Genomic DNA, 13335 nt, shown 5'->3' on the forward strand with positions numbered 1-13335 from the left:
AGCATGTTGTATGGTGTCAGAGTGGAGTAGGGGGCCATAGAGTGGAGGGGCACAGAGTGAAGGGGCGTGTTGTTGAGAGGTGTGGCATGTCATAGAGGAGTATATTGAAGTTGTATGTCAGAGTACAGTGGAGTAAAGTGGCATGGAGTGATGTAGGAGGAGTAGCGTAGAGTGTCGTAAAGTGGAGTACCATGTTGAGGAGTGTCACTGAGTGGAGAAAAGTGTTGTAGAGTGGAGGAGCATAGAGTGGAAGACAGTGTCAGAGCAGAGGGATGTATGGTGGAGTAGAGTGTCATACAGTAGAGTGGAGTAGTATACAGTGGTGTGGTGGAGAGTAGAATGTCATAGTGTTGTGTTGTAAAGTGTTGTGCATAATGTGTACTGGTGTAGAGTGTCGTGGCATACAGTGTCTTGGCAAAGCGTTTTGTGGCATAGAGTGGAGTGGCATTGAGTAGAGCGGGGTGTTGTAGAGTAGACTGGAGTGGCATAGAATGGAGTGGTGTGTCATAGAGTGGAGTAGAGTGAAGTGGAGTGTCATATAGTGGAGTGGTGTGTCATAGAATGAAGTGGCATATCATGGACTGGAGTCGCTTATCGTAGATTGGTGTAGAGTGGAGGGGCATACAGTAGAATAGAATGTTGTGGAGTGGTGTAGAGGTGATTGGAGTGGCGTTGAGTAGAGTGGAGTGGCGTAGAGCAGAGTGTTGTAGAGGTGAGAGACAGAGCGTAGGACAGTGTTGAACAGTGGAGTGGTGCAGAATGTAGTGGAGTGCAGTAGAGTGTTGTATAGTGGAGTAGACTGGAGTGGCATAGAGTGGAGTGTTGTGGTACAGAGTGTTGTGGTGTAGAGTGTTGTGGCGCAGAGTATTGTGGCGTCGAGTGTTTTGGCGTCGAGTGTTGTGGCGTAGAGTGTTGTGGCGTAGAGTGTTGTGGCGTAGAGTGTTGTGGCGTAGAGTGTTGTGGCGTAGAGTGCTGCTGTGTACAGTGCTTTTGCATAGAGTGTAGTGTACAATTGAGTGGCATAGAGTGGATCTGCGTATAGTGGAGTGGCATACAGTGAAGTAGCATGTCATAAAGTACACTATAGTGGCATAGAATGTAGTGGTGTGTTGTTGAGTGGAGTGGTATAGTGTAGCATACAGTGACATATCATATAGTGAGGTGGCATGTCATAGCATGGAGTGGTGTATCATATAGTGGAGTTGAGGGACGTGGAGTCGAGTGTCATAAGTAGACAGGCAATGAGTGAAGTGGAGTGGCATGTCATAGAGGAGTCAATTTGAGTAGTGTGTCATAGAGTACAGTGGAGTAAAGTGGCATGGAGAGGTGTAGAGGGAGTGGTGTAGAGTGTCATAGTGTGGAGTACAGTTTTGCAGGCATTATAGAGTGGAGTAGAGTGCCATATAGTGGCAAAGAGTGTTGGTAGTGTGGAGTGGAATACAGTGTCATAGAGTAGAGGAACGTAGAGTGAAGTAGAGTGTCATACAGTAGAGTGGAGTGTCATACAGCGTTGTGGGGTGGAGTGTCCTGGCGTGGAATGTCGTGGCAGTGTTGTGGCAAAGCATGTTGTGGCGTAGATTCTCATGGGATAGAGGGGAGTGGCAAAGAGTGGAGTGGAATAGAGTGTAGTGGTGGGTCGTAGAGTAGCCCGGAGTGGCATAGAGTGGAGTGGCTTGTAGTGTAGTAGAGTGCAGTGGAGTGTCGTAGAGGGGAGTGGTGTATCATAGAGTGGAGTGGCATGTTATAGAGTGGAGTGGCTTGTCGTAAATTGGCGTAGAGTGGAGGGTCATACAGTGAAATAGAATGTGGTAGAGCAGAGTGATGTAGAGTGGAGTGGCGTGTTGGTGAGTAGAGTGGAGTGGCATTGAGTAGAGTGTTGTAGAAGTGAGTGGTATAGGGTGGAAGAAAGTTTCGAACAGTGAAGGGGCATAGAATGTAGTAGAGTGCAGTAGAGTGTTGTATAGTGGTGTAGAGAGCGGTTTCGTAGAGTGTCGTGGCATAGAGTGTTGTGGCGTACAGTTATTGTGTACAGTGTTGTGGCATAGACTGTAGTGGTGTACAGTGTAGTGGTGTACCGCGGAGTAGTTTACAGTGGAGTGCGGTAGAGTGCAGTGGCATACTGTGGAGTGGGATACTGGGGAGTGGCATGTCTTAGAGTACACTATAGTGGCATAAATGGAGTGACGTGTCATAAAGTGGAGTGTTGTAGAGTGGAGTGGCATGTCATAGAGGAGTACACTGGAGTAGTGTGTTGTAGAGGAGTAAATTTAAGTAGTGTAAAGTCAAGGAGCGTGGAGTGGCATGGAGGGAGCTGTGTATAGAGTCCCAGTATGGAGTACAGTGTTATAGAGTGCCATAGAGTGGCGAAGAGGGTCATACAGTGGCATAGAGTGTTGTAGAGTAGAGTGGCATCGAGTGGAGAGGGGTAGAGTTGAGTAGAGTGTCACACAGTGGAGTAGAGTGGAGTGGCATACAGAGTTGTGGTGTAGAGTGGAGTGTTGTAGAGTGTTGCATCATATAGTGTTGTGGCATAGTGTGTCGTGGTGTAGAGTGAAATGGCATACTGTGTTGTGGTGTAGAGTGTAGTACCATAGAGTGTTGTGGCATGGAGTGTCAGAGTACAGTGGAGTAAAGTGGCATAGAGGGAGTTGCGTACAGTGGCATAGAGTGTTGTAGAATAGAGTGGCATAGAGTGGAGGGGGGTAGAGTTGAGGAGAGTGTCGCCCAGTGGAGTAGAGTAAAGTGGCGTACAGTGTTGTGGTGTAGAGTGGAGTGGCATAGAGTGTTGAGGCATATAGTGTTGTGGCATAGTGTGTCATAGTGTAGAGTGTCATGGTATACTGTGTTGCGGTGTAGTGTGTAGTGGCATAGAGTCTTGTGACATGGAGTGTCATAGAGTACAGTGGAGTAAAGTGGCATGGAGTGGCATAGAGGGAATTGCACAGAGTGTCATAGAGTGTAGTAGAGTGTTGTACAGTGGCATAGAGAGAAGTACAGTGTAGTAGAGTGGAGTGGCTCAGAGTAGAGTTTAGTGTCATGGAGTGGAGGGGTGTAGAGTGGAGTAGCATGTCATTCAGTGGAGTCGAGTGGAGTGGCATACAATGTTGTGGAGTAGAGTGGAGTGTTCCCCAGTCCCTACAAACCACACCCGCAACCTCTGCATCATCCTAGACAGAAAATTATCTATGCAGAATGATTTTCAGGTGGCTTCCAACCAACATAAGAAGGACTACCAATTAGGCACCCGTCACCAGTAGACTGCACTACGGGAACACTCTCTATGCTGTAATCACTACACGCCTCCTGAAGAGACTACAGACAGTACAAAACTCAGAGGCAAGGGTCATCCTCAACCTCCCCAGAGGGATTCACATCACTCCACACCTCAGGAAGTTTCACTGGCTCTCGATCCAGAAGAGATGCCAGTTAAAGATGTTTACCCAGGCATACAAAGCCCTGCACAACAATGGGCCAGCGTACATCAGCAAAAGAATGACCTTCCACCAACCGACCAGACACCTGAGATCCACCTCACTCTTTCTAGCCGACACCCCGTGGATCCAACAAGTCAACAGTGGCCAAAGCCGGGAACGACCTTCCCCCTGCACCTTATGACTGCCTCATTGCTGTGGGAATTCAGGAAAGGATTCAAGACCTGAATGTTCGCATTAAAAGACGCCACAAAGCAGTTAGCATCTCCAGTGCCTCAAAACCCTCACAGGTGACTTACCATGCTTTATAACTCCTGATTGATTGATTGAGTGTTGAAGAGTGGAATAGTGTAGTAGAGTGTGTGGCATTAAGTGTTGTGGTGTGCAGTGTTGTGTAGAGTGGGGTTGCGTAGAGTGGAGTGGCATACAGTAGAGTGGCATGTTGTAGAGTACGCTGGAGTGGCATAGAGTGGAAAGGTGTGTCGTAGAGTAGAGTGGAGTATCATAGAATGAAGTGGCATGTTGTAGAGTGGAGTGGTGTGTAGTTGAGTGGAGCGGCATCAAGTGAAGTGGAGTGTCGTGGAGTTGAGTGATGTATTGAAGAATGTAGTGGGGTGGTGTGTCATATAGTGAGATGGCGTGTTATACAGTGGAGTGGACTGGCGTCTTAGAATGTCATAGAATGGAGGAGCATACATAAGAGTAGAGAGTTGTAAGGTGAAGTGGCATGTCGTAGACTAGAGATGAGTGGAGTTTTGATGAGTAGAGAGGCATAGATTGGAGCGGAGTGCCGTAGAATGAAGGAGTATAGAGTGTCGTAGAGTGGAGAGAGTGTTACAAGGTGGCACAGAGTGTAGTGTCATAGCGTATTGTATTGCAGAGTGTCGTAGAGAGTTGTAGAGTGCCATAGAGTGTCATGCAGCAGAGTTTCATGGAGTAGATTATCGTGGCATAGAATGTTGTTACATACAGTGGAGTGGCATACACTGGTGTATCGTAGAGTGGAATGGAGTGTTGTAGAGTGTGGTGGCATATCATCAAGTGGATTGACGTGTTGTGGAGTGGCATGCCGTAGGTGGAGTAGAGGAGAGGATCATAGAGAGGAGTTCAGTGTTGTAGAGTGGTGTTCCGTACAGTAAAGTGGTGTGTCATGTCATATTGTGGTATGTTGCAGAGTGCCTTGGAGTGGAGGGGTGTAGAGTGGAGTGGCATACAGTGAGTAGCATGTAGTAGAGTGGAGTGGTGTGTCCTACAGTGCAGTGGCATGGAGTGTCGTAGAGTGGAGCGATGTATCCTACAGAGACATGGAGTGTCATGGAATGGTGTCTCATTGAGTTCGAGTGGCATGTGGTAGAGTGGAGTGGAATAGCAAGTCATAGCGTGTCGTACAATGGAGTAGATTGGCATACAGTTGAGTAGATTGGCATACAGTTGAAGGGCGTAGAGTGGATCGCATGTTGTAGAGTGGAGTGGCATGGAGTGGAATGGCGTGTTGCAAAGTGATATGTCATACAGTGCAGTGTGATGTCATAGAGTGGAGTGACGTGTCATAGAGTGGAGTGGTGTGTCATATAGTACAGGGGTGTGTTTTAAAGTGGAGTGGCATGGAGTGGACTAGAGTGGAGTGGCGTAGAGTGTAGCGGTGTGTCGAAGAGTGGAGTGGAGTGGTGTATTATCAAGTATCTTTTGTCATACATTTTTTATTTGGGAATCAATAGGTACCAGGGTACTTCCTATGTAGTTTTGAGGAAGTATCGCAGTATTCCGTAAACTTAAAATATATATATAGGTTGCCCCTAGTTGAGCCGCACCCTCAGCAGGTAAGTAACTTTTAGGGAGAGTTGGGTTGTGCCGATAGCTTCTTAAGCAGTCCTGACGCGTTTCGAGCACAAGCTCTTTTTCAAAGGTAGCCTGCACATAGGGGGACCTTCCTGTACATAAACAACCTTCACCTGCACGCAGACACCCTTGCACTATGGTGCAAGGGTGCCTGCGTTGGCGCTAAACTGCTAAACTTAGCACCAGTGCAGGGGGAAACCAGGGCTGCGCCTCATTCTTGTAAATACGGTTCAGCCCTGCGTTTCAGAAGTGGCGGAGCGTGTCGTTAAGCCAAGGAGGCTAACAACATGCTCCGTCACTTCCCTTGTACATATACCCCTCAGTATTTTAGCTTCACCTAATCTAGAAGGCTATGGGAATTGTCAGGTTGATGTCTAAAGGTAGCTAAATTCTGGGTCCCAACAATAGTAGTTGCACCAAGAATAGGTGAATCTGGGAACTGCTTAATGTGTGCCTGCAGTATACTTTTTGCCACTTAGGAATACCACTAGTGCGGACGGTTTTGCTTGAAGAGTTTGCCCTTCAGACATCTCGGAAGAGCATTCCTGATATATAATAATTTTCATCTTTATCATGTGTCCCTGCTGATACATGTACTTCATCCAGTAATCAGAGAGAGGAGGAAGCATTGGGTGTATGTCTTTGCTCCGTGACTGGATAAGGATCAAACCCCACCCAAAACTCGGGACTCAATATCTACTCAATGATTTGTAACCTAAGTTGGATTCACTAAGCATTCACATCCTTTCATGCCACCGCCAATTTGCGATTCGGAATGAGTCGTAGAACACCTTTTGTAAGTCGAAAATACCTTTTTTAATTGCACAAAGGGTTTTGCTAACATTTCCAGATTGCAATCCCTGTGACTGCAAAAGCGTTGTGTACATCAGGTCATAAACCACTTGTCTTTGGTACCAGTATTTCTCGTGGACACTCTCTCTCCTCTTACCGTTCTTATGAGGATTGTGAATTATTTTTTATAGAAGTTCCAAAACTAAGGGGCATATCATCAAGGACCGGCGATAATTATCGCTAAGCGCACTTAGCGCTAGGATAATTATCGCCGGCTAACGTGGATTTTTATCGCTGAGATAGCGTGGTATTAGCAACGCTTATCTCAAAAGCGATAAAAATCCTAGCGCTAACTCCAAACGTGAGATTATCGCTGGAAACCCAGCGATAATCTCACGAAGTTTGGCGTTAGCTTGATGATAGGGCCTCACATACTTAGCCATGATATCCACCTTCCATAGGATATCATGGCTAAATCAGTCCTGAAGCAGGCGTGTGGAGAAGTGTGGCTCAATGATTGGAGCGACAGACCCTGATGCAGAGGTCTAGCCCGGGACCAGGGTTCAATTCCCCGCCTCGGCAGGTCTTGGGCTCAAAAAATTCCACGGACCTGATAATTCTTGCCTCGGTGCCTATTCCAATCATGGAGTCCCACTCTGCAACTCTGGGCAATAGCTTGCTTAATCTCCACAACGGCCCCCCACAACACTAAGGATGCCTGGCCTCCACCTTGGGGGTGCACTGGAGTGGATGCCTCACAGGGAAAGCCAGGATGGGTTCCACAGCGGTATTTGTACAAGCACCTTGAGACCCTTGTGGGTGAGTAGTGCGCTATACAAGTATCCAATTTACAAATGTATTTAATTTAAAGTAGCAATAACAGGGGTTATCGCTACTTTTCTTGCCGCTATGCTTCATAGCGTGGGGCTTGATGGTAGGAGAAATGTCGCTTAGCGACATTTCTTCAGTCATGTCAGGGCAGGAACGCTCACTTTGCATCTCATTAGAGATGCAAACTGGGCATTCAGAATTCAGGCGCTAATGTAAAGTTTCACGCGATAGCGTGACCTTGCTGATTAGGCGATAAAATTATCGCCACTTTTCGCCCGAAAACGGACGTAAAACCGGCGATAATTTTTTATCGCCTCGTTGCTGCTATGCCCCTCAGTACTCCTGCTAGCTTCATATTTTGTCTTACCAAGTGTACCGAGGAGAGCCCGATGCAATTGATGTCATGGGTGTGCGACGGTAGCTTTGATAGCCAAAACAATTCTTTTTACTATGAGACTCCCTGAGCGAAGGTGCCACTTGGAGCCTATTTGAGTAGTGAAGTTTCCACATTATGTCTGATACCTGGGTATTTTAATAAATGATGAATCGTACGAAGATAGATTATCTCCTAGAAAGAAGTAATTTGGTAATGTGTTTCACATGTTGTCTCACTAATCATTTCTTTGTAATGTAAATTGATATTTGTTTAATTGAGCAAGCAGCAAAAAATTTGACACGCCTTTCCATGTTTATATCACATTTTTTCAGGGACTTAACTGCGCTGAACAGGAAATCCTTCCCCAGACATACTGCTTCTGAAAACGTTCTCCGGAACTCTCGTTACTGGTTCCTCCTCTGCATCTTTCTTTCCTGTCAGCTCCTGATCCATCTGGTCTTTAAATAAGGATGCCGGCTGGAGAACACTAACCACAAACGACCCATTAACCATGGGGGTGCAAGCACTTTACGCCAATGAACAAGGGGTAGAAAGAAACAAAATGGCCCCCGAGAGGTGGCACCCTGGCCTCTTCCGCGCACTCCGTCAAGGACCTTTGCACTTGAACGGGCCTTAATGCTAGAGCCAAATGTAGCTTCGTTTGTGCAAATTGTTTTCTTTGTCCCTCTGTTATTTTCTGGAACAAACTATTTTCGAGCAGTATTTTTATATTCTTAAGTCTACCAGTACCGGCTGTCTAACTTGTTACTTCATTCGCCTCATGCTGGGGTCACTGTTTCTATTTGGATATGCAGTACATTCTATTTAAACCGTTCAGAGATTTTAATTTCAGGAGCAAGCTGCTGGGCGTGAAAAGAGTGCATTCCATACCACTGCGTTTTTTTTTTTTTGGACCAGTGTTTATAGGAAGTACCGCACCGGGACTTAAATCACTATTTATTGTTGGTAGGACTGAGCATAGCAGCTTGAGCAGACCGACTGACTGTCAAGGTTCCACCACAACTGATTATAAATTATAATTACTTTCCCACAAAAGTTATTTTTGCATTATTGTATATAGGCACCCTTAGATGCAATGTGTGCATGCAAATATTAGGTAGTGACAAAAAATGGGATGTTTTAGAAAACATTTAAGGACATAGCATGGAAAAGTAAATGTGCCGCTCTGCATCATTCGAAATGATTTAGTCTTCCTGGTCTGTGCCCTTTGGTAAACATGGGCAGTGGCGTACCTCTGCTCCTGCTGAAGAGGTTCCAGGTAATGCTGTGTGTGCTGCTGTGCAGTGACCATCATCACCACTTGAAATATCATAACACAGACCATAAGGTATAAAAAGAGGATTCGACCTTCTGGAGCTTTTAGTCACTCCCCGTCTCAGTACCCTAAAATGGCGCGCTGTTATTGACAAGCAGAGGGGTGGGTCTGAACATCCAACGCTGGTGCCTAGATTTGTACATACAGCCTTAAAGGTCCAGTGGAAGTCTACGTCTCCTTGACACATTGTTCACACCAGCGCTGTGTCCATGTAAACAGTCTACGCTTGAGACAATGAAATAAACCACACAGAACCTTTGAACAGTTTCTTTGTGCCATCACTCGAATCATTTTGCATTTGCTGCTCTTTTACTATGACATTCATTTGTCAACCTGGGTTGTCTAACTATTCAAAGATCCTTTATCCACATAGTCAGCTTCGCCACCAGGCTGTTGAGATGCCAAGTCTAAAATCTGTAAAATCACATCACCATGAGCTAACGGGGTTGACAGTGATAAGCGATGTGAACTATTTGACTGAAACCCTGTGAGCATTATTTGTTTTAGATTCCATTTTACATTATTCTTCTAGTTGCTCAATAATCTCTAACTCAGTGTGTCTGACATTCCCTCACTGCTCTGCTACACCGCTAGACTAACTCATGACTTGTAAGCAGAATGACTTTATCCCATTGTCCAATCAAAATACCAGTTCGTATCCTGCTTCACTGAGAACTTCAATGCAATCTTGCATATATAATCAAACCTTCCCTGTAGCCCACATACAACCTCAAATTGACTTGATAAGGTCTAACTCATAAAATAACACCGATGTGACATTTGTAGCTAGTCTAACTCATAAAATAAAGGTTTCTCTTTACAGGCATCCCAATAGTTCCTCTGCATGGTCTTGGCCCTGCAGCCTTCAAACTAAGCCGCGTAAAAAGCAGATCCATCAGAGCCTCATTAAAATAATTACAAAGAAGGCCCCAGACTCGCAGAGCACAAAGATTAATGACAACAGTCCTGTTGCAGTGCTAAACCCATAAATAAGTGATTTTTACATAACTACGCAGCCTGGATAGTACCCTCATCAGAGATGAAAGTGGAGAAAAATTAATTCTTTACAGTTTCTACAGTTTCCAAGTCGTATCAACTTGCAGACTTTTGGGGACATATTGAGTAGAAAATGACACAGGGCCTCATTTACGAGGCCCCTTACAGCACTTTTGCGCTGCCAGATTGTCACTTTTTGGACACTCCAGTGGCGCAATGTGCCACAGCATATTTACAAGGCCAAACACGGCTACTCTACGTGGCTTTACATGGCCTTGTGAATATGTGCTGCTTTCACACAGAACACTGCGTGAAAGAGGTGGTTCCATGGGTGCTGCTGTGGGTCTTCCCACGCAACACTCATGGAATCTGAAGCATTCCCAGGTTTACGAGGAATGCGCAACGGGGAGAACTTTTTTCATTTCTCCTCATCTTTCCTCTCATGTGTGCTGCATTGTGCAGCACACATAGAAAGAGGCAATCATCTCAATTGATTGATTTTGTGCAGAAAGGTGTCCCTTTCCACACAAAATCAATCAGCTCCGCAACACAGGCACCCTTTGCACCATGGCGCAAGGGTGCCTGCATTGGCACATGGCAGCTCACTGTGCTCCAGCGCAGGGGAAAAGGACAAGAATGTGCTATTTCTCTTACATACGGCGCATTCCTGTCCTTTTCTTTTGATGCAGGGCAGCGCAGCAAGATTTAATGCAGTGCTGTCCTGCACCAAAACCTCGTAAATGAGGCCCACAGTGCGGCGCTGCAAGCCATCTTGCTGCTTCGAGCTGCGTAGTTAGGAAAGTGCAGGGATGCTTCTTAATGACAGCATCACTGTGCTTTCCTCTGTGCTGGCGCACAATTGGCTGCCTATTACCAACTGCCTAGAAGCAACTGCGTTGCAGGGATGTTTTTTTGTTTTTTGTGCAGGCGTGATAATAATTGATGGCAGAATGCAGCACACATAGAAAGAGCACCACCGATCCTCTAGAGGAGACTGCTGTGGCTGGCAACGGCGTACTCAATTCTATGGGCATCGAAGGGTGACCGCCTCCACTTGCTGTCCCATTCCCTCCAGAACCAGTACCTTCTCCCATTACCGACCGTACCAGACTTTACATTTTTGTTCACTGTCCAGCGTAAACCTCAGATTTTTTACTTTGGATGTTGACGTGGGTGCCATGCCTAAGTCGGACGGCCACCAGTGGAGGAACCGGATGGCTGGATTATTGCTGTACTGATCGACCTCTGTTTTTGAGGAGTTAAGCTTCAGGCAATTGTTGGTCATCCAGCTACTTACTGCACTCTGATTTGTGTATCATCGGCGTATGACGCCAAGTATAGCCCAAAAGATCTAATCAGGGCGGCAAGCGGTGTGACATTAAAAATAAATAGAGTTGGGGACAGAGAAGATCCCTGAGGTACCCCAAAAAGCATACAGAAAGTCCCAGAGTTAAAAATCCCAAGAGACACCACTTGTTGGCGTCCTGAGAGAAAGGATTTAAGCAGCTCCAGGGCTGAATCACTAATCCCTAGATCCTGCAGACAGCCAACTAGTAATTCATGATTGACTGTATCGAAAGATTCAGCAGGATCAACACTGCATTACCTCCCTTCTCGAGGGATGATCTAATGTCCTCAGTGGCTGTACGCAGAGCAGATTCGGTGCTTTGATTTTTCTCTACAGCCAAACTGCGTATCATCTAGATGATTATTGACCTCCAAAAAAGAGGAGAGTTGGATGTTCTTAATTTATTCTGCTAATTTAACCGGAAAGGGAAGACTTGCAATTGGTCGATAGTTATTAGGATCAAGGGAATCGAGAGTGGGTTTCTTTAAGAGAGGAAGCACTGACACAGCTTTCCAGATGATGGGTAAAATGCCAGTTTCGAACATGGTGGAAAAGATATCTGCAAAGTATCATGCTGAGCAACCCTGGGGGTCACGGGTCATCAGGGGATCCTGCTTTGATCTTTAGGATTAGTTCAGTAATCTGTGCTGCAGAAGGAATAGTAAAACGCCTAAAGCTAGCTGGCTTAGGGCTTGAGTTTGTAGATATAGTTGACGAGCCACCATTGTTAAAATTGTTGAAAATATTGAGAACTTTCACCTGAAAAGAACTGGCTAGAGAGCTGCAGAAATCTAGATTAGCGGTTGCCGTGTCTGATTCCCTCAGGGTGGGTAATTTATGTATGGTTTGAAAAAGGGTTTTAGAGGCATTATTAGCTAAGTTTATTTGTGCTGTTTAGTATTTAGTTTTGGCCTTGAAAATTGATTGTTTGTAGCTGCTGAGACAGGCTTTATATTTCTCTTGCTCCTCACTGCTGTATTTAGACTGCCATTTTAGCTATTGTCCCCAGCATTCTTGTTTAATTACTGTATCCTAGGGGGAGAGTTGTGGTGACATTTTAGGTCCCACATTACTGCAAAATGATCTGTCCAGGTAACTGGCAAAGTGTGAGTAAAATGAATGTTGGAACTATAAGTAAAAATTCCGTTCAACAAATGGCCGGCATTATGAGTAGGTCCTTCCACAATCTGGACCAGACCCAGACCTGACAGTGTATCTGTCAGGTGTTTTGTTTCGGTGTCGAACTGATTTTACAGATGGAAATTGAAGTGCCCAAAGACCGTAAAATCATTGTCCAGTAGATATGATTCCAGTACTTGGGTGATTTCATCCACAAATTGCGCTTTGGTCCCCGGTGGACGATAAAAGGCTTGGGTTTTTGAGACTTCGATATATAAAATAACAGCCTCTGTGCCTTCAGGTGGAATACATTGTAGCCAGTTGGAGTAGCAGCGATAAATTTGTGGCCTGCGAGGTCATCCGCCTAAGTTTCTGTTACAAATAGCAAATCTAAGTGCTGATTGGAGATCAATTCCAAAATCACCATATGATGTTTGACTAGTGATCTAGAATTAATAAGGGCACTGGGCAGTGCTGAGCCCTTAGTTGGTGGAGCAGAGTTAATGGCAGAGGTCATGCAAGCAGTGCCCTCTACAAGTGAGCACACCTTTTGAAAGGTTTTGTTGTAAGTGGGTTCAGACAATCAACACTGATTGTAACAGGTCTAATGGGCTCAATGGGAGACATATGGTTGATTTCTTCACAGTGTTGAGGTTTAATAAAACTTCGAGAATATTTCAACTGCTGAGAAATATCTAGGCAAACATGACCTAGGGGGACCGGCCTTGGGCCTGGTCCAGGCGCAGATGGGCGCAGAAGAGCTTGCCTTTGGCGCACCTACGACACACCCACTGAGCGCGTCGGCGCTATCGTGCCTTTTTATCCTGGAAGGAGGTGGTTAAAAAACAACTACACCACCACACTCCCAAGATGGCGTCTTCAACTAGGCGGCCGGAGAAGAGCTGAAACCGGCAATACTCCCTCCACTCAAACAGCACACAAGCACTGCGGTGGACCAGGGATGTGAAAGGACCGGACGCTCTCGCAGACGGACAGCAGTAGAGGTGAGGAAAGATCTCCTTTTTTAAAATAAAATACCCCTAAGCCCCAAAAAACAACAATATAAAATTTAGCAGGAATTATTAAAGTATTTAAAAGAGGTTATGAGACGAGGGAAGGGAATGGCACCTCGTATGCAGCTTCTATCTGTCAAATGCGCAGAGCAAAATGCGCAGCAGTATGGACCTTGAAGGCCATCAGAGGTTATGTAAAGGAGGACCTCAATTCCATCAGCTACCTTTCAAGAATGCTGTGATCTTCTCACTCA

The 13335-nt window shown here is 45.7% G+C and overlaps 1 protein-coding gene across 7 annotated transcripts in view; it reads left to right on the top strand.

The window, feature by feature from the left end:
* The window catches only part of OSBPL5 (oxysterol binding protein like 5), a 1218591-nt gene extending 1209727 nt beyond the window's left edge, over positions 1–8864 (top strand). For all 7 annotated transcript variants that reach the window (XM_085644727.1, XM_085644725.1, XM_085644728.1 and 4 more), the window contains one exon: positions 7602–8864. In XM_085644727.1, the coding sequence (XP_085500853.1) occupies positions 7602–7737 (136 nt within the window). In that variant the 3' untranslated portion in view covers positions 7738–8864. The remainder of the gene's footprint in view (positions 1–7601) is intronic.
* Positions 8865–13335: the final 4471 nt, after the last annotated feature.

Source organism: Triturus cristatus, chromosome 3_1 (genome assembly GCF_964204655.1).
Source record: "Triturus cristatus chromosome 3_1, aTriCri1.1, whole genome shotgun sequence".
Taxonomy (NCBI): domain Eukaryota; kingdom Metazoa; phylum Chordata; class Amphibia; order Caudata; family Salamandridae; genus Triturus; species Triturus cristatus.